This window comes from Carassius auratus, chromosome 22 (genome assembly GCF_003368295.1).
Source record: "Carassius auratus strain Wakin chromosome 22, ASM336829v1, whole genome shotgun sequence".
In the NCBI taxonomy this organism is placed as follows: domain Eukaryota; kingdom Metazoa; phylum Chordata; class Actinopteri; order Cypriniformes; family Cyprinidae; genus Carassius; species Carassius auratus.
Genome location: NC_039264.1, coordinates 25,050,121 through 25,076,641, shown reverse-complemented (window position 1 = coordinate 25,076,641; position 26,521 = coordinate 25,050,121). Strand labels below are relative to the sequence as shown.

General features: G+C 35.9%; 2 protein-coding genes and 1 long non-coding RNA gene across 4 annotated transcripts in view; 2 read left to right on the top strand and 1 right to left on the bottom strand.

The window, feature by feature from the left end:
- Positions 1–1,236: 1,236 nt before the first annotated feature.
- LOC113040140 (uncharacterized) lies at positions 1,237–2,099 on the bottom strand. The gene is made up of 2 exons (XR_003275158.1): positions 2,009–2,099; positions 1,237–1,908 (listed from the first exon to the last, which is right to left on the bottom strand). It is a non-coding gene; the product is annotated as an uncharacterized LOC113040140 (long non-coding RNA).
- On the top strand, positions 2,092–11,355 carry LOC113040136 (SCL-interrupting locus protein homolog). Its single transcript, XM_026198410.1, has 17 exons — positions 2,092–2,311; positions 2,505–2,582; positions 2,692–2,799; positions 3,299–3,414; positions 3,517–3,698; positions 4,844–5,085; positions 5,162–5,245; positions 5,402–5,488; positions 6,901–7,048; positions 7,384–7,484; positions 7,621–7,747; positions 7,846–8,850; positions 8,923–9,058; positions 9,142–9,343; positions 9,497–9,641; positions 9,745–10,034; positions 10,114–11,355. The coding sequence occupies exons 2-17, from the start codon at positions 2,506–2,508 to the stop codon at positions 10,835–10,837; spliced, it is 3,774 nt and encodes a 1,257-aa protein (XP_026054195.1). The 5' UTR covers positions 2,092–2,311; position 2,505; the 3' UTR covers positions 10,838–11,355.
- Positions 11,356–11,690: 335 nt separating this feature from the next.
- Positions 11,691–26,521, top strand: part of LOC113040137 (roquin-1-like) — a 31,524-nt gene continuing 16,693 nt past the window's right edge. The window contains exons 1-8 of one of the 2 annotated variants that reach the window (XM_026198411.1): positions 11,691–11,892; positions 16,106–16,539; positions 22,437–22,557; positions 23,112–23,351; positions 23,438–23,613; positions 24,461–24,661; positions 25,001–25,133; positions 25,230–25,348. In XM_026198411.1, coding sequence (XP_026054196.1) covers positions 16,309–16,539; positions 22,437–22,557; positions 23,112–23,351; positions 23,438–23,613; positions 24,461–24,661; positions 25,001–25,133; positions 25,230–25,348 — 1,221 coding nt within the window. In that variant the 5' untranslated portion in view covers positions 11,691–11,892; positions 16,106–16,308. The remainder of the gene's footprint in view (positions 11,893–16,105; positions 16,540–22,436; positions 22,558–23,111; positions 23,352–23,437; positions 23,614–24,460; positions 24,662–25,000; positions 25,134–25,229; positions 25,349–26,521) is intronic. The other variant, XM_026198412.1, reaches the window with a different exon arrangement.

Here is a 26,521-nt window from a genome sequence, read left to right as displayed (position 1 = left end):
AATAATAATAATAATTAAGCATTACAATAATATTATTATTAAATAATAAAATTATTAATAGCCTACTAATACTGCTACTACTAGTAATCATAATTGTTGTTATAATAATAATAATAATAACATTACCAGAGACAATTTATGAAGGACTTTGCTATTACACACTATTTCGATATTTCGTATAAGCTGCTTTTGACTCTATTTGCTATATAAATAACGGTGACTTGAGCATCATCATAATCATAATCGTACATATAACAAATATTACATAGAATAATATAGTATATACAATTTTTATATAATATATAAAAGCAATTCATATCATAAAGTTATGGGGGGGGGGTAAAGAAAGGAAATGTTTTCTTGGTAACTAACTAAAATAAAGTAAGTTTAAGCTGACGTACTAAAATTAAATTTGAAATAAAAAACATTAACGTTAAATATAAATATAAATATATATTTATATTTATATTATCACATAACATAATAGTTGCAACTAAATTTAAAAATATAACAGTTAATATATAATTAAATACTACTACTATACTGAAATAAGATTGATAATGGAATATAATAGTGTACATAATTATGATTTATTTATTTTAATATGTCAAGTCAAGTCTTGTGTTGTGTTGTGCACTATTTAATATATACAATTTATTCCATGACTATTCATAAGGCGTATGTAATAGTAGTAATAATAATAACTTACAAACAACAAATAATGTATAAAAGCAAATTATACCTTAATTATAATTAACTAATCAATAATATTGCAGGTAATTTAGAGAGTTTCACGTCACTCCTCCTTTTTAATTTAGTGGATTTAAAGATTGAAATATTGTTTTTAATTAAACAAAATATGGATAATTTTGTGGATAAACCCTCGTTGAGTTTTTCGACATTATAATATAATTACTATTGTTCAGTGTAATGTAATAACACTAAAAACTACTAGTTTTAACTACTAAAATTATTAAAACTTTATTTATAAAGAAAAATCTCACATTATTTCTTCCATGTTTTTTTTTTTAATTTATTGTAAATCCCCTTAGTTTGCAAACAATAAAAAAAATGTAATGTTCATTATTAAAAATATAAATTAAATTAATATTTTGTGCCTTCATTCCATAACCAGAAAAATTACATATGAATAATATGAATAATAATAATGATTAACTAATTGCAATGATCCGAAGTGGTTAAATCGGATTACCTGGTGAATGAAACACAAGTGGTGCAGTTCAGTTTTATTGTTATGTTATGCGTATAGAGTCAAGCAGAAGGGAAATATTGAGCAATAAGAAAATGTATCAAGAGCTAAAATATCCTAACATGGCAGTGGTAGGCTATATTTGTGTTATGACCATTGAGTAATGTGGAAAAATACAGCAAGCGCAGTAAAGCACAGCAGACACAAGATGTCCTGCTTTTCAATCTCACAAATACAGTAAAAGTAATTTTTATGCATTCAAATGATCAGACATGCTAAAACTCAGAATTTGTAAAAGAGGTACAATAAAACGGAATTTGGGAAATAATACAACAGATTTCATAGGGCCCTGGCCTAGTTATTTGTTGTGGTTATTTGAAGGTCCTGTCAAAACGTTGTCGGTCTAGTAGATAAATATGCGTGTCATTTTCTTCCAAATACATACATTTTGAGCTTATAGTACGATACTCTGACATTTCCAATCTGACAACACTGGTGGTTGCATTTGTGGATTGAAAGAAAGCCAAGCTATATGGAAACAGAAGAGAAGATACTGCTATAACCAAGATAGGACACTCTAACTTTAATCATTCATTGCAAATAAAAGGATAAAGAGAGTCAGATTGCTGCAATCACTGAGGAATAACAGAAACTGTTGAACATGTGAGGCATATAACGTTAATAGAATAGAAAACAGCCTGTTGAAAAACCAAGAGATATGGAAATCAATGACATTTCGTTTAAGAACATATTTCAGAATGAACAGAAACAGTTTATAGATGTTCATCGAGGCCTCACACTTCATCCCAGTAGGTGGCGGAAGTGCAGCTTACGCTGGTTTGCCAACCGCCATTAAACACACGAGAAGAAGAAGAACCGCGTTAGTCTTGAATTTCATTGTTTATTGACAACAACTGGTATTTCTCCGTTTTCTGTCAGGCTGAACGAGTTCAGTTATTAACTCACGGCTTGGCGCGGTTAATGCCGGGCATTTATCACGTTTGTGATCCGTTTTCTCGCTCACACCCAGCTGGACCTGCTGTGTTTGGATTAAAAACACGACGAAGGCATGAGTGAGTGAAGCATCCAAACAGCCGAAAGGTACGATATTATAGATCCCACATCAGTTATAAGAAGCTCTGAACTCTATGTAAAAGGTTTTTAAGTGTTTTAGTTGTATTTGCCATGTTAGCATGTAAGCTAAGTCACCAAACTTTTCAAAACATCACATCTGCGTGTCTGAGATGTTTTGAAAACGCATTTAAATGTTATTAAACCGATCTGATTTCCGCAGGATGAATCGTGTTCAAGTGGATTTTAAAGAGATCCCAGTTCACATCTTGCAGAACAGTGTTCGAGCAGAAAACCTCAGGTAACTACTGTAACGTTACATGATTTAAAAACTGTAACGTTACTGTACATCTGTTTTAAAACGCTCTTGTGCTTTTTAGTGAAAGTAATATTTGCGCACGTTTTTTAAGGTCATCGGACAATGTCCTTACTCCACTGACATCCCCAAAATCTCAAGTCTCTCTGTGGGATCCAGCTCCCAGAGGTGATGTGGTCAGTCTGCATTTCTCCTATTACAGGTACATCTTTTTGTCCTTTAGGCCCCTATAGGTTTTTCATATTTTTCATGAAATTGAATGTCACAATCAACTGAGAAAGAAAAAAAAAAACTTTTAAAGTCTGACAACCCACCTGATTATAGTATTATTAATTTACTGTTATAGTATTCATTAATCATTTTGATATTTTCAGTTTTCGTGTTTGTTTTAGTAATTATGTATATCATGTTTATTTTTAATGTTTATTTTTCTATTTAGCTTGAATTTGAGCCTATTTATTTTTTAGTTGTATTTTTAGTAACCTAAACATGAGTTTTATATATATATATATATTTTAGTTTTTGGAGTCATTTTAGTACTTAAACTTGGACATTTCATTTAGTTGAGGAGGCAGCATTTCTATTATTATTATTTGTTAATACATTTGACCTTGGTTACTCAAAAAAATAATTTAAGTTAATAAAGACAACTGATCTGACAAATGTCCCCAATAACGTTTGATGTATTTGGTCTATTTCAGGAATCCGAGACTGTTACTTGTAGAAAAAGCATTACGTTTAGCTCACCGGCACGCTAGACAGACCAACAAGCCTCGGTTTTTCTGTTTCCTGCTCGGGACACTGGCAGTAGACAGCGGTTAGTATTGACAAGGCCTGTATTTGGACATCCTGTAATGATTGTTTCATATATTAAACATGTTGCATCTGCATTTTACTAACTAATATTTTCTTTTCCTAGACGAGGAAGGTGTGGTGATAACCCTGGATCGTTTTGATCCGGGCAGAGAGCAGACGGGATTACCTGGGAAAACACCAAGTACCCTGCTCCCCGGAGACATCCTTGTGCCATGTGTATTTGAAGCCCAGCATGCCCCTGGCAGCACGGTGCACTCCAGGGAGGATTTGAACATCTCCTTTAAGGTGCTTGATTGAGAATTACTGACAGCACCTGTTTAACACATAACGGCTAGGGCTCTTTCCTCCTGTTTCTGTGGCAGCGTAGTAAAGCGTAATGGTGATTAACGTCACTCTGTAAGCTGTCGGTAACAGCTGCCCTGATTGTGAGACAGGTGATTATTAATGTGTTGCGCTGTTCCCATCTGGCATGGTTTTCTTGGTTTCTTAATTTGCTTTGAGCAGTTCTTAATTTAACCATGGATGTGTTATTAATTTAAGATATCCTAATCATTTTAAACTAAGACATTTTATTAATTATATTGACAATTGTTAAACTTTTCGGTAGCTTGGGGTCTTTTTTTTTTTTTTTTTTGAAAGAAATCAACACTAGCAAGGATGCATGAAATCAAATTGAACAAAATTGCGGCCAAATACTTTTAAGTTGTTACAAAAATTGATTTAAAATAAATGTTGATATTTTGAACTTTCTATTCAGAGAATCCTGACAAAGTACCTCATGGTTTCCATAAAAATATTACGCAGCTGTTTGCAGTATGTTGAGAAATGTTTCTTGATCGGCAAATCAGGATATTCGAGTGATTTCTGAAGGATCATGAACACTGAAGACTGGTGAAATGATGCTGGAAATCCAGCTTTGCATCACAGAATAAAAAGTTACAATAAATTTTAAATTATTCAAAGGGAACAATTTTTATAAATTGTAAAAACAATTTTTATTACAGTACTATTGTGTTTTTGATCAAATAAATGCAGTTTTGGTGTGCATAATTGACTTCTTTCAGAAACATAATAATAGTAATAAATGCAATAAATAAATAATATTACCCTCCCCAGACATGAAGTATTAATTTTAAAAGTAATTGAAAATATATATATATTAGTTGTGAATACTAATATTAAACAAACTCCTTTTATAATTTAAATATACTTAACTTTTTATTTTTTATTATGTATGTCTGTTTGTGTGTGTGTATGTGTATATATATATATATATATATATATATATATATATATATATATATACAGATTTTTTTGGGGGGGAATAAAATGTATAATAATTCTTATTTTATTCCAGTGTTTTTGTTGACATCTCATTTAAAAATTTTATATACATTGAGATTCTATAGTTGATATCTGATGCTTTCCAGACGCTTCAACATTGCTGCTGCAGTAAAGAGATGCTGGAGTTGTCTAAACTCCTCACCTTGCGAGCTCGCCTCAGCTGCTCCGAGAACATGGACAGACTCACCTTTGACCTTTCCTGGGCGGCTGTCACTTTGGCCTGCATGCTGGATGCGGTCCGTGTCCGGGCAGTGCCCCTCATCCCAACTGCACTGGTCAGGAACCTCAGCAGCCCTGCAGGTGTGACCCAAAACAGCAGGAAACGAGGGTAGGGAAGCACTTCTCTTTCCTTATATGGACATGTTTTGTCCTCGAAAGCTAAAATGTGACACATTCTGTCTCAGGTTTCTTACCATGGATCAGACCAGGAAACTTCTCCTCATACTTGAATCTGATCCCAAGGCTTACACTCTCCCGCTAGTAGGAATGTAAGAGCTTTTATTGTTTAGAAATGGTGACTTTTTTTACTGCTTCATTCATGCTTCTGGCAGGTATGATAATTCAGCCCTATTAGTATTAATTACATGCTTGGAGTCTTGCAAGATGTTCAGAGTATGTGTGTAACAGTTGTTCTCCTGTGGCAGATGGTTGAGTGGTGTTACACACATCCAGAATCCCCTTGTGTGGGCGTGGTGTCTGAGGTACCTGCACAGCTCCTCCCTCCAAGACAAGTGAGTGTCCCATCCATCTGCCGTTTGCTCTTATGGGCCAGTAAGGCAGTTACCTTCAAAAGGGCTCAAATTTAAAGCCATAATGAAATTCAAATGTCTGTATTTCTGTATGTTATTTTGATAAAAAAAAAATGTGTAAGCTTTAATTAAATGTTAATAATTTTCTCAACATCTGATGAGAAGTTTCAGATTTGGTAACCACAGAATATTAAAATATTAACCATATATGTTACTCTACACAATGCAATCAAATGCTCATCCTGTTGTTTAGAAATGCATAGTTTTGATGTTATTGTTGAATTTTTCATCATATTTGTGTTAATAAAAGTATACCAGGGCCCGTATAAAAAAAAACAAAAAACTTTGATCTTACCACTAAGAGTTCGCCTAAATAGCAGAAAAAGATTTAAGCTAAGAGCTAAGTGATTGGCTGACAATGGAGGGGTCTCTGTCAGAAACGTATTCATAGAAATATTGAAATATGATGTTTTCATATTCAAATAATGATTTTAAAATAAGTGTTAATTGCCACATTTAAATAAAGATTAAGCAGACTAAGTGTCACTAATTATCACTAATATAAAGTATATGTGCATATACGATTGTTGTAAACAGTTACTGAATATACATATAAACAGCCTTTTGATAAATCATGGCTGATAGTAAGTTACTGATAGTACCTGTTACTTGTTGCCCAACTGATTAATGAAAACAAGGATATAATCAAAGGAAGATTTAGAATAAGTGATACCCTCAGAAAGCGATACCTTTTTAAAAGCTAATTTTCAAATGTTTCTAAAATGTTTACGTTCCAAGGCAGAATGCAGTAATAGCCATTTTAGGATAGTTTGTGGTTCGGTCTTAGTGACTGAGAACTCTTCTTCACTACTCCTAACGTTACACCGATTTAGAAGCTAAGTTTTAGTGCTAAAATGGTTTGTGAAATATTCTTAGAGCAAAGATGTAGGAGTACAAAATTTAGGGCTGACACCCTTTATTTTTTCAGATTTTCTGCTAAATCGGCCAGTTTTGAGCTACTGTTAAGGCCCGTTCACACCAAGCAAGATAACGATAAAGATATAGTTCTTAAAATCGTTCTCAATATTAAAGAATAGCAGAGTCCACACTACAACTATAACGATAAAGGTGTAGAGAAACTGTATCGTTGGAATCATTTTTAGAACGATTTCTTCCAGGTGATGAACGATATAAACATTGACAGCCAATCAGAATCTATCCTGCTGTAACGAGCTCAAGAATTTAAAGCGACAAACGCATCTTACAGGGCTTTAGCCTTAAGATATTTTCTGTATAAGGGCCCTGATATTATCCTCATGTTGCTAGAATCTTTGAAATCTCAGAAATATAATATTACTATTAAAATAAATCAATTCCTTGCTTGAAATTTGCAGAGTGATGTCGGAGGAAGGCAGTTTCCTGGTGGTTCTGTATTCCCGGTCTCACCGGGATCCCGAGTTCTACCAGTGTAAGCCATGTGTCGGACAACAACCAATGAGCTTTCAGCTGCTCACCAGCACAGAGTCAATCACGCTTTACAAGGTTAGCCTGTCTATGGCTTTGTCCTCAACAAATTAAACTGGAATACACCCAGGACTATAAGAAACATTTTTCTCCTCCTCATGCAACCTGTTCTACTATGTGTTTTATGTATTTTATTGTTAATTTTATCTTATAAATTCCTCACTTAGCAATTTGTGAGTGTGTTAAATCAGATTTTAGATGTTTAAGTGTATTTCTATAGCAATTGTGTTTTTACATTTGATGGGAGCTGATTTGGTTTTAGAGTTGTTGCTTAGCTAACTTGCTGTACTAAATAGCATTTAGGGTTGTTTTCATTACAAGTTTTTAATTATACTTCCTAATTTCCAATATAGAATGTAGAGCCTTCAGAAGGACGGCCTTTACAATTTGAGCTCAGTGCTGAGAACCAAAATCAGGAAACTGTGCTGTTTGAGGAAGTTCTCTCCCAGACAGGGTACAGTCTTTATTTCTCTAAAAACGTTTTTTCGGTGTGTTGACATTTATGTTTGGCTGTTTACTGTATCTGACAGAATACAAAATAATGCAAGCAAGAGGAAATATAAGACAATATATCCCGTTTGTCCTATTAGGACAACACTTGCAGCATCTTCAGCTGCTCCAAAAAAGAAACTGTCTATCAGTGATCATGACTCGGGTGTAGAAGATGAAGACCTCTCTCCTCGGCCATCCCCAAACCCTCATCCTGTCAGTCAGCAGGTTTGTTAACTCGTGGCCTTTCACCCCTGATGTACCTCTCCATTTCGTGTTGGATAACTTCATACCCATTAACTTCCATTTCAAATATTTTTCTTCAGACGCGACTAGTACATCCTTCAGTACCAGAACTCTCTATGGTATTAGATGGCAGCTTTTTGGATGGGAGTGTGGCCAATACACAAGACTCGACTCCTGTCTCTCATAGTCTTTCGAATGTCCAGCGAAGAAGCATAAGCCCTGCGCACCAGGGCCTCTCGGTGTTGAGACCTCCAGAACAAGGTAGCATCCTCGGACCTCCTCCAATCCGAAAACCACTAGCTCCCATCCCATCTCAGCCGAAAATCAAACTACATCCTGATCCGGGACAACAGACACCACAACCCGATGTGAATCGGAAATCATTGCCCTCAATGCGAAGATCAAGAGGAGGCTCGTCTGCATCATCGTCTTCATCATCATCTTCATCAAAGAATGCTGCTTCGCCCAATGACTCTTTTCATAAGCAAAAGCAGCGTTATTCCCAAGGTTTCCCAACCAAACCCCAGCCTATTTATTCCGGATCCCCAACATCAGCTCACACCAGTACCAGAAAGAGTTCAGCAGTGCTTAGCCAGACCCCTTTTCATCATCCGTCCCACCACAGGCTGTTCCATAGCACCCCAGCGGCCTACCCTTGCAGCTGCTGCACCAACCAGCCCAACCAAGTCCCCTTTTATCAAAACAACACCTGGCAAGGGATACCAGCATATCCCACTGCGGCGCACAATCCTTGTGGTTTTCATTGCACCCCTGAGAGTGTCCCACCTGGGGATCACTGCCTCTCGCCATCTCAGCAGTCTTTGGGTTGTCGCGTATCTCCGACTAAAAGTCCTATTTGCCACCCCACTGTTAGAGGTCACTACTCTCCATCACCTAGTCCATGTGTTCCCACAGTCAACCCCAACATAGGTTCTGCTGAGCATGTCCCGCCCTGTCAAGCCCAGTGCTGCCAAGTCCAGTCTAGCCAGGTAGCATGTTTGGAGACACCCATGGGTCTTCTTCCTGCCGATGCCTACAGGATGCTTATAGATCAAGAGCGTCAGCTGAAGCTACTTCAACTCCAGGTTTGTTTTAATAAGCCAAACATTTAATCGTTGACCTGTCATTGCATGTTGTTAACAGACTTTCTTCAACAGATTCAGAAACTTCTCGAGTTTCAAAGCAAAACAACCCCGGTTTCATCTGCAGAACGTGATACTCGGCAGGAAAGAGACAATCAGACGCCCACGTCTCCACCGAAACCAACAAGTGTCAGTGTTGCTGTAGGAACAGGTGCTTTGACGGAAGATTTCATTTTCTTGAATTAGTTTCAAATTCCTTTTAATGGCATGACGTTTTCGTTGTTTGTTTTTTAGGGGCCAGCTTGTTTTGGAACACCCCTCACGACTCCTCCACACATGAGGCCCCAAGTCTGGATTGGCAAACTGAGATGAAGCCAAAGTCTGGATTTCAAAATGACAGTATAGTCACTTCCAAACTTGGGTCCGAGAATGCATGTCGTTACACTGAAGATCAGAGTACAGGATCCCCTCTAAATCCATCATCTCCAAAACCCAAGTAATGAACCCTGTGTTGACCCCTAATGAGCCTATAATGAACCCTAAACCATTTTTAGAGATTGTTAACCTTCATAGCTGATTTCAAAGAGTGTTACACTTTTGTTTTTTTCCAGGCAATGCTTGATGTATTTATTGTATTTGTATTTGGCAGCACGTCGTCTGGTCTCGGCGCCCATTTGTTTCAGAGTCCAGTGTTAGGAGAGAGTGCTAGCATGTATTATAACTACCCATCACAGAGTAACGATCTGCCTGAAAACACAGAAGTGGACAACCCAAGATTTTACAAAGATTTACTGGTATGGCCCAATTTTTTTTTTTTTTTTTATAACTGTCAAATTTTAATTAGAAATTGATGCATTATGAATGTTCAAACCAACTTGGACTCAATTTATTCTGCAGGGTCAGGTTCAAAGTCGTCTGCAAGACTCTGTAAATGTGGATGAAAAGGTAGAGGAAGACCAACAGAGTGTCCCAAACAGACAAAGTCTGTCCCCTGTAGGCCATCAATCAAATAAATCACCGACATCTTCCATACCCCAAACTCAACAAAAAACGAAGCACAGATTCAGTCCAACAGATCAGGACCGTGTCTTAAGTGCAACATTAAGACAGCTCCAACAGTTAGGAGTGAACATAGACTTGGACTCTGAGCAGGGAAAGACGACAGGTGCAACTGTGGAAAGTGCCAGGTAAAGTCATAGTCAAATGATTAATCGTTTTATAAAAGCTATGATTAAAAGTCTTGTCTAACATCTTTTTTCTCTTCAGTACTCTTGCCTGCATTAACCCGGAAGCAGTGATTCACAGACTTGCTCTTTCTGAACCTGTGGGGACTAGCATTTGGGGACCAAGCGGCAGTGTAGACCTTAGTCTCGAGGCCAATGCCATTGCACTTAAGTACTTAACTGATTCGCAACTGTCAAGACTCTCGTTGGGTGGTCAATCCCCCAGCCAACGTCCAGACCCCAGCGCAGTTCTCCTGAGAAGACCTGCTGAAGAAAAGAGCAGCGTTGGACTCAGTATACTTTCCCCCACCGATATGTCTCTAGCTACCTGTAAGTACATGAAAAAATACGGACTGATTGAAGGAGAAAACAGCAGCGAGGAAGAACAAGAGGATGCCATCCTGCTAGACTCAGCTCTCGGGTGTTCAGTGCAGAACGAAACGCTCAAAAATGTGAGCGTTAGGCAACACCGGCAAGACCAAAGCACTGCCGTTCTCAAAAACATATCAAACAAGCCAGTTGCCAATCTCCACATATCTCCCATTGACTCTCAAGAGAAGTTAATCCAAAACTTGCGGCCAAAAATGCAGCTGCTTAGGTGTAGCAGGGCAAACCCAGAGAAGGAGAATGATGCAAAGAAAGGTCTGACTCAACGTAGGACCTCGCTAACTGAAAACCAGAGGACGCAGAAAGTGACTGAGCCCGAGGGGTCGGTGGGAAATTTCCTGGATCTGAGTAGGTTACGCCAGCTCCCCAAGCTCTTCTAAAATGCATCATGGGGGTTTTCCCAAACAGATCCCTTTGACATTAAAAACTTGCCAAGAAATTTTTTGTTTCTAGACCAATTCTCAAATATTTGTCTTCCCTCGTTGTTTACATAGTATAACATGATTTTGTTTTTAAAAGTGTACAGACTCTTTTAAGTGAGAGCTTTTAAGTATGTTTTATTGTCTGGAACTTCTCATCTTGTCCTCTTAATGGTATTTCCTTTCACGTGGAAGCTTAAACGTTTTTTACATGTTTACCTGTTGACTCCTCATGTGTCATGTACAGAGTAAAGTGCCTTGTATGAAGTGACTCCCTTAAGGCAGTATTGTTTCACGTTACTAATTTTAACTCTTTTGCAATTTTGTCCTATGGCAATACTTGATTTTTTTTACCTTTAAATTAGCACAAACCATTTCAGAGGGAGATCTACTGCTTGAGTTTTCAAACTTTTGTATGTTTTTAAATGACTTCATGTAGGTGTCGCATAATTAAATTCCATATTCTTTTATATAACCTCATTTCACGAGTTGTATCACTGACCACCACATCATTTTGTTTCTCATAAGGATATCTAACATCTCAAGACTTCGGTGTCAGCTAATTAGAAGGTAAATGTTTGACTTAAACGCACCTAGTGACAAAACTGCAACCATATTGGAACATGTTAAATTAAAGGACATGAGTTTAACATGAACAAGAACTTGATTCAAAAGTTTTGTTGTTGTGAACGTAGACTCAGACACAACATCTTGAGTTACTAATCAGCCTTTACCAAACATAAAGAGGCTTATGACTGATGGGCTGCGTTTTAACACATACTACGTCGCTTTTTTTGTGTTTTGGACACCACCCATGCGGTCTAGTTATGTTTTGCGACTGCTGACTTCACGGAGGATATGATCTCGATGGTCTCGGATGATCTCCGGTTGCGCAATCCTGGACTTCTCTCGCTTGAGCTTTGAGACTCAGGCAGTCAGTCCAAAGAAACTTTTATTACAGTAACTGCAGGCGACATTCGCACTTCTTCTGTGAAGACTGAGCTGGACCAGATATTGTGAGTATATGCTGTGCTGCTTATATTATGTAGGTTCATTGTCCTTTTAGGTTTGGCTTCTTTTGTGTACACGCTGTATTATAAGGGCTAAAACAATGCGTAGAGTCTGTTGCTTAGAAACACCACAGAGCAGATTGAAAACGCTTAAATGCGCATTTCTGCATTAAGTATTGCGCTTAAGTCGAATGAAACGCCTAAAACAATTACAAATACGCGTTGTACGCGTTACCTAGGATGCAGCAACCGGCGTAGCACAGATGCTAACGCTCACGAGCACATTATTCAGCAAGAATACATTTATTTATCGGTTAGTGTTACGTTTATGTGGTTTTAAAGTTTTCATGTTAGCGAAATATTACAACAAACACCGAGGGATTCGCGATACAAGCGTTTTAACTTCAGAAATTTAGCAGAGGGCTACAAGCTTTGTTTTGTTAGCACATCGGCTAACGTTAGCTGTTTAATATTCAAATTTCAGATCGGTTGAAACGGCACAAATGCACATTTATATTAGCTTAAATTTTATAGGGCGTTATAATGTTTTTATGTAGAAGACGTCCAGTGGTGGTAGGTAAAGATTATTAATGTCTTTTTCGTGTTCTTATTGGTTTTTATCTAGAAATGGTTATTAGTTAACCTGCTAGCTGTCTAGCATAACAGTTTGACAATCTGAGCTTTTAAACAAGTAATGTTTCTTCATCATCGTGTGGCATTTGTCGTAAGTATAAAATATCTTAATATTTATCGTTTAAAGCAAGTGTTTTATTATATTACAGCTACATCCAGCTCAAGTCAAAGGGCTTTGTCTCCGTCTTTTCCTGTTCTGAAGGGTTTGATGTTATGCAAACATTTAAAACCGAAATCAGATTTTCTCAAGAAATCTTTGACTAAGAGTTTCCTGGGGTTTCATCTGATGGGTTTCATCTGGCTGCTAAATCCGACAGGGATGTGAAGATGCACACGTGCTCATTGTCTTTTCTTGGCACAGAATACATAGGATGTGGTTTATATATCGTTAGATCACGTTGAGTTTTGTTATTAAACTCAAGATAATTAAGTGGCACTTAAAAGCTGTTAACTTGCTTCAGGGGGTTTCCAATAGGCAAAAGACGAGATAAGTCTCGGCATGCTTTGAACAGAGGTAATTTTTTCCATGACTGCACTGGCATCTGAAAATATTCCTCTTTTTGAATCACACAAGTGAATGTCACGTAAATTTATGATGCACAACATACGATTGCCTTTAAAATAAGTCTCAAAGTCATGATTACACTGCATTAATTCGTTGTATGGAGATACTAGGGAATACACATTGATATTTTATACTTTCTGGGGCATGCATTTTTTTAATTCATTTAAAAAATATTATTTTTCATATATTAAAATATTTATTTTTTATTTTCAATATTAATTTTTAAAAATGTAATTAAAGTGTATTCTTTAAAATCCATATTTTAAAGTTTGAAATTTTATTAATACTTTTTATATTCTTTTTCACAAGTTAAAAAAAAATACTTTGGTAACACTTTAGAATAGGTAACACCTATTAGCTGCTTATTAGTATCTATATTACTGGAATATTAGCCATGTATTAGTGCTAATTAAGAATATATTAATGCCTTATTCTACATCCCTAATACTTAAACCTAACAAATACCTTACTATTAATAATCAGCAAATTAAGAATTTATTGAGAGAAATGTCGTAGTTAATAGTTAAAGGGGGGGTGAAATGCTATTTCATGCATACTGAGTTTTTTACACTGTTAAAGAGTTGGATTCCCATGCTAAACATGGACAAAGTTTCAAAAATTAAGTTGTACATTTGAAGGAGTATTTTTGTTCCCAAAATACTCCTTCCGGTTTGTCACAAGTTTCGGAAAGTTTTTTTCGAGTATGGCTCTGTGTGACGTTAGATGGAGCAGAACTTCCTTATATGGGTCCTATGGGCACGTCTGCCGGAAGAGCACGCGCTCCCGTATAGCAGAGCACTGAGAGCACAACAGACTTCACTGATCAGAGCGAGAGCGTCGCGAAATGTCACAAAAGGAGTGTGTTTTTGGTTGCCAGGGCAAGACAACCCTGCACAGATCACCAAAAAAAAACAGCATTAAGGGACCAGTGGATGGAGTTTATTTTTAGTTATTTTAGTTGTGCGAGTGTTGGTGTTTGTTCCCTGCATTTCGAAGATGCTTGTTTTACAAACAAGGCCCAGTTTGACGATGGATTTGCGTATCTTGCGTATCATTGTTTTGGATGATGGTTTTTCCCTCACGATAATGTCACAGCTTCCACATGCTCTCAACTCAAACCCTACTGGCGCTCGTGATTCTTTAGCTCCGCCCACACGTCACGCCTCCAGTCGGTCGTGTTTTTCCGGGAAAAATCGGTACAGACTATCTTTCTCTTATGAATATAATAAAACTAAAGACTTTTTGGAGTAATGAAGGATGCAGTACTACTCTATAGGTACTCAAGATTAACAGGATATTGAGTGAAAACGAGCATTTCACCCCCCCCCCCCCCTTAACGAGTGTAACCTATTCTAAAGTGTTACCAATACTTGTAATATTTGTAATCTGAAGTATTTCTATAAAGAGAGAGTTCTATATATAGTTATCCAGACACCACTGAGAAATAACTCCGAACTACTCATCACACTGCTGAGAAAATCCTGGTGCTAATGAAACTATTTATTACATAAAAAGAAAACGTGGGTGTGCCCGTGTAAAACGGTGCTTTTGATGGCTGCCACAAGAGGAAGTACCTTAGTTGCATGGGTGGCTGCTGAAGATAACAGCATGTATTTGAATGTTACATATGCATGCACTCATTAGGTAAGACAATGCATATATATATATATATATATATATATATATATATATATATATATATATATATATATATATATATATATATATATATATATATATATATAATTATTTTATATTAACAATTTTTTTTATGGTGCAATTCGCACACTTGCGAAAACTAAACTAGCATTCTTGATGAGCCGACTGGATGGAAATCAAAATAGTTATCAGTGCTGATTTTGAGACTCATTCAGAAAGGAATCAGATGTTAAATTTCGTGACACATCTGATGTCTATGATTTTATTTTCGGCTTGCTTTTGTCACTGAAGCATGAGTCTGCAACTCTCGTGCATGTGATTGAAACCGTACTCTTTGTTATGGCTCATGTTTCTGTTCCCTTTAGGTCAGAATTCCTGCCTTCCTGCTCCTGAAAACACGCTGATTTTGTTTGTCAGATGAGTCAGATCTCAGGACTCGTAACCTGAAATGCTTCCTTGTTATGTTTCCCGCCGGAGCGGTCAAAGGAATGGCACTTTAGTTGTGATCAGTCATTTGGGTTTGTGTTGTTTTGGTTATATAATGGCTATTTCAGGCAGCTGTAAGGTACGGTATGCAGACTGGGCTGTAATAAATGATGAGTCAGGTTATTACTGCTGTTCTGGACTTCCCGGTCAGGACTGAATGTTTCATAGAGCTCATGTTGTTGAGCTGGAGAGGCATTGGTAGGCTGAAGCCAAAATGTTTAATGTTAGCTAAAAGATCCTGCTTGGTTGGTGTCTTTGATAACCAAAACAAGCCTGCTGTTCTCGGGTCAGTGATAAGAATGTCTAAGATGACGAAAATGGAAAAAGAGAATGAGTCATATGTTTTTGTTCACTGGTGTTTGTGATCATGTGGGTTTTTTTCTTTTTTCTTTTAACAAAAGAAAGATTCTGTTTAAAGAATATCACACTGTAAATGTAGCCAAGTAAAAAAAATTAACAAAAAAAAAAAAATTATTATTATTATTTTTAGGAAAATAATAGTATTAAAGTATTAAGTATTAAAAGGAACTTTTCTGTAAACATGTTTTCAAGTTTTGAATATCAAAGCTTCTTGGGATTTGATCAAAAATGTAACATTTTAATTACAGAAGTTGTGTGTCAACAGTTATTTGTGAAGTAAGAAAAAAAAATATTTGTAAACTCTTTGTTTGTTCGGTTTCATAAATGAGGCTCAATTTAGCTTCAGTATTAGAAATGCATTTTTAATGTGTCATTTGCATAAAGTAATCGGCTAAGACACAATTAATAAGTGTTACTTAATTTATCTGAGGCTGAATGTGATCATTTGGCATGTTGGTATTTAGCAAAAAAAATTTGAGGTGAGTGATCATTTTTGTTTTGTTTTTTGTCTTTCAGGTTATGTTTTTCACACTATGTGCTGAACGCCCACGATGTCAGGAAATATTTAAGAAGCGTGATCTTTGGAAGAGCTTTATCGGTTCCAGTGGAACCTTTAGGACTTACTGTCATATTGTTTTACGCAAAACGCATATAGACACAAATGCAGCAATAAGAGAAGATCTTGGGGACCGGTGCATCACAGACCGAGCTTCGCTACAATGCCCGTGCAAGCCCCGCAATGGACCGAGTTTCTGTTGTGTCCCATCTGCACACAGACCTTCGAAGAGAGCCACCGCAAGCCCATCAGCCTGGGATGCGGCCACACTGTGTGCAAAATGTGCCTAAACAAACTGCACCGCAAAGCCTGCCCGTTCGACCAGACCAACATCAGCACGGACATCGAGCAACTGCCCGTCAACACAGCGCTGCTGCAGCTCGTCAGCGGACAGGTGAGTCTCAATGTGTTACATCATTTGCAACATTTCGCAGCATGGTAAGGTCTGTAGTCAATGGAGGAGCTAGATATATGAAGATTAGTCACTAATCAAGCACGTCTATCAATCCAACAATTTCGCGTTCAACAAAAGTTCTCGTAAGTTCCCTACAACAAACTCTAAATACATTTTATTTTGGCTTAATTTTGTGTCCAAAATGATATCACGTCAGTTGTTGTTGTTTGTTTTGTTTTTTTTCAAAGGAATTTGTTCTGTGAATCAATGTTATGATCAAAGCTCTGGACTCTGAGCACAACTTTTTTTGTTCTATAACAAACTATAACATATTTTCTATTAGGGCTGTCAAATTTTTTCAAATTCTGTATAGTCACCGAATTTTAATTAAAAATCCACATTCGAATGCAAAAACGAATTTAAGGTGTGCATTAAGGAGGCTGCCTTATGTGAGCCCTGGTATACTTCACAGTCCGTGTTCCATTCTGTCTTGCGCACAGCTGTGTCCGCACAGCTTTCAAAAGGCGGATGAGCTCAACACGCAGTACCACTTCTGTTTAATCACTCACCTCACGTACACGCATCGTCTGTGCGGTTTCCAAAATTTACCTGCACGCAGATGACAAAAATTACATAATACGGAGGGTGCGCGAACAGGAGGGTGCGCGAGCCCGACAAGTACATTTTGATTGACAGCTTTTTAAAAGCCAGAACCCGATTACAGCCCGACATTATTCAAATGTGTGTGCGCACAAATCTCTTTTGCCTTTTGTCACGAATGAGTCATTTATACATGTTTTAACATTTTATTTCTTTATTCCAACTTCCAAGTGGTCTAGTCTACGTTAGTTATGAATAAATTAAGTCCTCTGTAATAACTTATCAGCACTCTAAATAGGCATAGGTTTATTTAGCCTATAAATAGACCAACGCACCAATAAAAACGAGTCTTTTTTAACAAATTAAATTAAGATAAATTTTAAATTAAGATGGTTATTTGGCAATAACGAAATTAAGATTTGCTTCGCCACTAGCAGCTGACGTTTAATAGAAAAATAATGCCAAGCGTTAATAATAATGCATTCGCGTAAATACCTTTCAGGAAAAACCTTTACTCACAGAGATTAGGCTAAGCCTACATGTTTTTGTGGAGGAAAATGATTGAATCCACTGTAGATGTCTTCAGCGCATTCCTGCGCTCACTGGTGGTGCGTCATTATTCACTCATTATTCTCATTGTAAACAAGGTCAAAACTTTTCCACACCTCAGACTTTGCTTTAGTTGCTGGTGCAACCAAAACGTAATCGCCAGAGGCAAGCCTCCGTTTCTTCTACTCAGCATCCATTTTCGCATCTTTCTCGTGCTAATCGAAACACATCACATGACCGCTCGTTTACCTCGCAAACCAGAGCGCAAGCCCGAGCCTGGCATGAGCCCGAAAATTTTAACTAAGCCCGAACCCGGCGATCTTCAGCTCTAGCACACGACATGCATATTTCGTATGCTTTCTAGAGGGACAACATTGGACTTGAGTCTTGCACAAGTAAAATTTAAAGTAAGTTCAAATATAAAAAACAAAAACCTTTTAACTAGAGACTTTGTGATGGATTTTTGTTCCTCCATCCCACTTCATCTTATGTTTTTATAAAATGTATTCTGTGTGACTGGCTTTTGTATTTAACTATGCATGCGTACATGATGCTGTTGTGTTTATTGCTGTTAAAGCAAATAAATATTTGACCTGAGAACAGTGAGAAGTAATTTTTTTTCACATGGATTTATAGTATACCATTGAATAATGACTGAATACATAAGCTTAAGCAACAAAATATTGTTTATTTTTGTTCAAGCAAGTCTAGCAGACCAGTGCAATTTTTGCCATGAAGTGTAGCAATAGCATATTTAGAAACAATTTAGAAATAGTACATTTCAGAAATTCAGGAAGCTTATAGGTGCTGGAACCTTCTCTAAAGTGTTATTTTTATTTTATTTTTTTTTAAGTAAAACACAATACTGTCAATTACATTAAGAACATTGGAAACACTGACTATTAGAAAACCTCTCTCTGTTGCTTCAGAGGCCATAACATACTAAGTCCAACTCTCAATAACCTTGGCCAAAACAATAAAGAGTTCAACATAAACTGTTGCACCAACAAAATAATACATAGTTCAACATTAAGTGTAAAGTCCACGCTAGCTGCTATATGTTTTGCATTGAGGTGATACTTGAGGCTCGATGTGCTGCAGTGATATGCGAACGCTAGTTGGTGCTTCAGTATAATCGGTCCGCCGAAACTCATCCAGTGAGAAAGTTCCGCGGTGCAAAAATAAGTTATTCAAAATGTGTGAATTTGTTTTCTGTAATTAATTAATCTTAGTTAACGCGTTATTTTTTGTGTAATTAATTAATCTCAATTAACGCGTTAATGTCCCGGCCCTATATATATATATAATTAAAAAAATTTTTTTTTCATATTATGTGTTTTTTTTTTCCACAGTCGTGTTTTCTTAAGCTTTGAATAAACGTTCATTAGTAATATTTTGCTCGATGCGCCCTCTTTGGCCTCAGGAGAGAAGCCAAAAGCTTTTCTTTACCCTAACTGAAATTATGCATTTTAAATTTGAATATAATTCACATTTTTATAATAATGAAGTACAAAATTCGAATTTTGACAGCACTATATTCTATAAAGACGTTAATGCTCTTGCAGTGGCAAATAGCTTTGGTTTTATATTTAGTTTGATTACATTGTTATAAGTTGAGATTTACAAGAAATATTTTAACTGGTATATTTAAGGAATACAGCTATAAAAAAGCACCTTATTTGTTTAGTGTTTGGAAACCAAATGTTATTGCACTTTTGTTCATATAGCAGTACTTTTAAATGGAAAAAGTGCACAATACACTACTTTTGAACGTATTATTATATTATATATTATAATTTTGTGCATAGAAAATTATATTATATATAGTAATTTTGTGCATAGAAATGCGATTAATTACGATTAATCACAGACAGTCATGCAATTAATCTTGATTAATCACAGACAATCATGTGATATAATAGTGTTAAAAAAGTGATTGTTGCCCAGCACTAATTAAAACATGAGAAAAAAACTAAATATTCCATAGTTTTTGTTAAACGCTTTATTAAATTGAAATTTTATAGGTTTCATGATTTTAATTAATTAGACATGCTTTGTGATTTAATCATTAAAAAGGAGTCCAGAAAAATTAAAACGGAATTTGGGAAAAAAATAAAACATATTTCATTGTGCCCTGTATTCCCTTTAGTTATTATAGTAAATATATTAAAATCTATTGCTCCATAGCAGCAGCTCAGTATTGTCGTCACAAGACATTTCCCTGTAATAATGCATGGAAATCCCTTGTTATACATAAATCATTTAACCGTGATGAACATATTATGAACAGCTACAAGAATACTTTTTTTGTGCAAAGAAAACAAAATAGTTTTTGGTTTTCTTTGTGTTAAAAAATGACAGTATTTCCATTTTTGGATGAACTATGTAAAATAGTTTTCATTGACCTCAACAAAAATGGATGTCAAATTAGGTATGGTAATAAAAATGCATTTTGAATATTTTTTCGTAATAGGACGAGATGCATTTAAGATAGCGCTGCTTAATTTACCTGGGAGTGAATTCTAAAATTAGTTTGTTTTTGTCTTAAAAATGGAGTCACAATTGCGGTTATTATATATTTATTATTTTTTAATTTTTTTTATATTTTTTTTGTCAGTAGTGCAACAATGAATGCAGCACAGCTCACACAGATATAACTTTCAAACCAAGCTGCATTCTATTGCGAATTCGTGTGACCAACATAAACATAGACCAGTGCACATTGGTTAATTCTGTAACAAACAGGTTTATTTTTATTGACTTTTTTTTTCCACCCTAGCCTCAATCTAAGTGAGGATGAGGAAGTAAAACTACAGTGGTTCTTTGTCACCCAAACAATGCCCTTTTTTTCCTTTTCAAATGACCTTGATAACAATCGGAACGTGAGGCAAACAGCCAAAATGTCCAGACAACAGCGATTGTGAAGACAACACTGCAGTTGAACTTGAGGTGGAGCGTGTGTATTGGCGTCTTTCCTGGATCCACTTGTTTCTGAATCTAGAAGACGAGCAGAACGTGTCGAGTACAGCGTGGAGAGGTAGCTCAGGGCATCAGGTTTCTGATGATCAGCTTGCGATCATTCTGGTCTGGTTGGATTTCAGGCATGATGTATACAGAAGCGTGTGATTGCATGACAGGACTGGAGGCTGTAAAACACCCTGCTTCCTCACTCACACAGCCAACAGAGAACCAAGAACATCTGCCAGTCATTCCCATATATGTCTGTAAAAATACTTCTTCATTCTGCACGCGCGATGATGGGTATGATGACTGTCGTAACTATTACATACTTGTCTAGTTAGGATTATTTCAGATGACCGCAGTCATAGTGCGCCGTTTTTAAATAGGGGAATTAAACAAATACAAAAATACCAAGGTTGCATAATTGCAGAAAAATTTGCAGAGTCCATGCAAGTTTTCATAAAAGGCAAATGAGGTAAAGATGAGCTACATGTATTAAAAACCACCATCTACATGAACCGCTACGAGAATACTTTTTGTGTGCAAAGAAAACAAAATAGTTTTTGGTTTTCTTTGTGCTAAATGGAGGGGTTTGGAATGACATTAGGGGGAGTAAAAATGACTTATGAATTATATCTCTAATCTTCTTTTTATTCGTGCGTGAATATCATTAAAATGAAAACAAAAACCATTGGAAAATAATAGCCAAATATTTCTTACGCCCCTTTCACACTGCACGGACCCGGCAAATTGCAGGAACATTGTCATGCACATTTTGTCAGCAAACTGTTTCTGTGATTAGTAGGGGTGTAATGGTACGGAAAAATCACGGTTTTAAAGTAAAAAAAACCTTTGTTTTAAAGTCACGGTTCGGTCCATTTTCGGTACAGTAAGAGAAAGAAATGGAAACATTTAAACTGCAGGTTGTTTATTACTATAAACTTTTTTTTAACAATTTGTTTACACTTTTAAAAAAAATACTTTTTAATAATATATATATATATATATATATATATATATATATATATATATATATATATATATATATATATATATATATATATTTAAAATAAAAAAAGAATAAGAAATAAAATACTGCTGCAAAGTTCTCCACTAAATAAAATAATCTCAGTCTCAAACCAATATCATATAGTAAAATATAAATAAATAAATAAATTACAGTGCAGCATTACCATTCCCTGCTTGTAGACCTGCTCATATTTAAAAAATATATATAACTTTTCCAAAGTGTAAAGTGCAGCATGAACAGTTTTCGGATTTGCGCTGAATGCGGAGACTTCCGCCACTTAATATGTTCATTTGGAAACACGAAAATGTACCTGTGTTCTGCACACAAAATATTGCATTCGTTCATTCGGTACACATGTGCACCTTACCGAAAACCCTGTACCGAAACGAATACACGTACCGTTACACCCCTAGTGATTAGTAGTAAATCTCCACCTGTTTTCCATCTGAAAGCATGGAGGCAATAAATCGTGAATTACTGCCTTTGCGATTTAATTACGATTAATTGTGCAGCCCTAGCATCAGTCTTAAAACTTGCAGTTATGAGAAACCTGACAGTCATGCCAGCCCAAATGACGGGGCCCATTGATGAGAAATCCCTTTGTTATGAGAGTCTGTGGGTGTGAACATGTTCTACACGTAGATGAATGCTGACAGGCCCATCACGTGTTGACCTGTTATGTGAAGAATGCCCTCAAAGCCCTGTAAATGGGAACTATCTGTGGTATGGTAATAGACACATGTGTTTCCTCCTGCAGGTACCCAAAGCTCCCCCCGTCACTTTACTGACAGCTGCAGAGGACGTCAAGCACTATGAGGAGTCCCGCACATGTGTGGAGGACCTGGCCCTCTATCTCAAACCCCTGAGCAACATCAGAGGTCTCTGCCATTTTACATCACCCTTTTTAATCATTCTTTCACAAAAATTGGCAAATGCCTTTTTTTTTTTTTTTTTTTTAATTTATCTTATACGTCTATAAATGCATGAACATATCATCATTGGATTGTGATTGCGCTGCAAAAAGGAACAAAAACTTTCAATATTTTGAATGATGTATATCTTATTTGTTTTGAGTTAATTTATTTGATTTTAATTTATTTATTATTGTTTAGACACTTAACAATTTGACATGTTTATGCTATTTGGACTATTTTTATTTTTTAATCATTTGAACCTAACAATCCACCATGTTTATCATCTTTAATCCATTATCAAATGGATCTAATAATTGTATTGTGGTGGCATATATATATATTTTTTTACTCCATTATTATTATTATTTTTTTTTTCAATTGTTTGAATACCAAACAATTCACCACGTCTATCATCCTCAGCATATTTTTATCTTGTTTATTGTCTTTAACATATGCTCTGTTGTTTTTAAGTGATAATCAGCAGTTAACGTTTGTGTTGATGGTGTTGATCTGCGCAGGTGCAGGGCTGAATGGCGCCGCTCAGAGCCTTCTCAGCAGACCTATGCAGAGGAAGCTGGTGACTCTGGTTCACTGCCAGCTGGTGGAGGAGGAGGGCCGCATCCGGGCCATGCGGGCCGCCCGCTCTCTGGGTGAACGCACTGTCACTGAGCTCATCCTCCAGCACCAGAACCCCCAGCAGCTCTCCTCCAACCTGTGGGCCGCCGTCAGAGCCAGAGGCTGCCAGTTTCTCGGCCCTGGTAAGATTATATATCACTATAACGTGATAGCAGGCTGATAAAATCATTTGTGGGCACTAACAAAAATTGGTTTTCACCCTTAACAGCTATGCAGGAAGAAGCACTGAAGCTGGTCCTGCTCGCTCTGGAAGATGGTTCGGCCCTCTCACGGAAGGTTCTAGTCCTGTTTGTGGTCCAGAGACTCGAACCACGTTTTCCTCAGGCCTCGAAAACAAGCATAGGACACGTGGTGCAGCTCCTCTACAGGGCCTCCTGCTTTAAGGTGCTTTTACTTTTCCTCTTTTCCTTCACCGTATCAATGATTCTCATTTCTGTAGATTCATTACAACACACACACACATATATATATATATATATATATACACTGACGTTCAAAACTTTGGCATCAGTAAGACTTTTAATGATTATTAATGAGAGTCTCTTATGCTCATCAGTGCTGTATTTATTTGATAAAAATACCGAAAAAAAATGTAATATTGTGAGATTTTGCCATTTTTAATATTGATTTCCTATTTAAAGTACTATTTATTTCTGTATCACAACTCCTAAAAAATATTAAGCAGCAGAGCTGTTTCCAACGTTGATTATAAATGAGCATATGAGAATGATTTCTGAAGGATCAAATGACATTGAAGACTGGAGAAATCACAGGATATTAAAGTATAAAACTGTAATTTTTAAATGTCAATAACAAAAAAATTTGATTAAAAAGATACAGCTTTGATGAGCATAAAAAAGAAAATTTATATGTAATATGTATATAATTAACTTTTATTGTGTAGTATTTTAATTTTAACCTCATTACATCAAAATTTTATGTAATAAAAATATATAATGATATAAAATTTTATTTATATAATATAAAATGTAATAATTATTTCATTTCATTACTTTATTTGTATTTATATTAAATTACAAAAAAAAATTACGTTAAATTTTATGGCAGCTGATTTAAAAATATAAAAAAAGATTTAAAATATTTTTTTCAATGTATATAAACTATTACTAATATATGTAAAAAAATAAATAAAAATAAAAGAAAAAAGCGTTTTAAATGTGTACATTTCATTTGTATTTATGTTAAATATCACATGTTGTTTTAATCTCAGGTGACCAAACGTGATGAAGATTCCTCCTTGATGCAGCTGAAGGAGGAGTTTCGCACATACGAGGCTCTCCGGAGGGAACATGACTCTCAGATCGTTCAGATCGCGATGGAGGGCGGCCTGCGTATCGCCCCGGACCAGTGGTCATCTCTGCTGTACGGCGACCAGTCGCACAAATCCCACATGCAGTCCATCATAGACAAGGTATGATGAAAGCGTGTATTATGATAAATAACAATGGCTTTTTGTTTATAAATTGTGGTTCTAAGTGCCTAGGTAATTACACATTAACTCTTTCAAACATCCTGTTCAGGGTATTATTTTAAGATTTCACTAGGTGGGGCTGTATTTTTTTTAAGGCAGGTTTGCAAAAAAAATGTCAATTGAATGTCCAATTGTTACGTGTTTAAATTCTCCAGTAAGACCCCTCCCTGTGTAGAGAACGCATTTAGGGTTTAGCAAACATCACATTGTGCATAAAAACATGTTGATTTTGTCTGCTGGTATGTAAAGCATGTGTTTATGTGGCTTTGTGTGTATCAGCTGCAGACACCAGCATCCTTTGCTCAGAGTGTGCAAGAACTCACCATTGCCCTTCAGAGAACCGGCGATCCAGCCAATCTCAACCGCCTCAGACCCCATCTGGAGCTCCTGGCCGACATCGACCCCAGCCCAGGTCCGTCAGCCTGCTCCATTCACACATTTGTCAGTGCAGTACATTCATAAAAACATAAATGTCTGATTTTTTTTGTTTTGCCTGGTTTTTGCACAGATGCCCCTGCACCCACATGGGAGCAGCTAGCCAAAGGGCTGGAAGCGGTGCGGACCGTCGTTCACGGCCTGGTGGACTTCATCCAGAACCACAGCAAAAAAGGAGGGGATCAGCAGCAGGTCGGTAACCAAACTGCAGATGGAAAATATATATTTTTTTATATATTTAATGGTTTTACATGTATTTTTATTTATTTTTACTTTTTATTTAGTTAGTAGCCGTGGCACTTCTTTTATTATTATAATTATTATTATTATTATTATTATTATTTATTTTAAAATTATTATTTTTTTTTTATAATTTTTTTTGCAATAATGGCACATTTCTTTGCCTTTGTTTATTTATATATATATATATATATATATATATATATATATATATATATATATATATATATATATATATATCTGGACCACAAAAACAGTCTCAAGTGTCAATTTTTCAAAACTGAGATTTATAGAAAGCTGAATAAATAAGCTTTCCATTGATATATGGTTATGGTTAGGATCTGAAAATATTTGGCCAAGATGCAACAATTTGAAAATCTGAGGGTGCAAAAGCATCAAAATACTGAGAAAATTAGAGGTCGACCGATATTGGATTTTGCTGATACCGATAGCTAGGTTGGGCCACACGCCGATGCCGATTAATTAACTGATAGTTTTTAAAATGGATACCAAAAAAAACCTACAATAGTGCTTTATTTACAAAAAAAGTAGTAATAGTAATAATAACAGTAATAGTAATAGTAAATGTTGAAATGACCAAACTCTAATTTTTTCTTATATTTCATTTTATTTATTTCCAAATTCTGTTATTGAATTTTTCTGGATTCTGTTTTTTCTATTTTAATTTTACTCCAATAATTTTTAATTGTTAAATGAAAGTTTAATAATCATAAAGTAAGTCTGATTAAATAAAATTATGAAACTTAAACATTTTCAAATAAGTTTAATAAAAGTTTAACAAAAATTACATGATTAGGGCCCTATGAAATGTTTTATTGTTTCTCAGCATATTTTTATATTGTTACCAGATTCTGTTTCGGCACAGATTTTTGCAGTCTATCACTATCACTGCCAATTAATCGGCAAAACCGATAAAACGGTCGACCTTTAGAGAAAATAACCTTTGAATTTGTCCAAATGAATTCTTAGCAATGCATATTACTAATCAAAAATTAAGTTTTGATATATTTGCATTAGGAAATTTGGATTTATTTTTAATTTCAGTTTATTTTTCGAAAAATCTATCATTTTGACCGATACAATGTCTTTTTGGCTGTTGCTAAA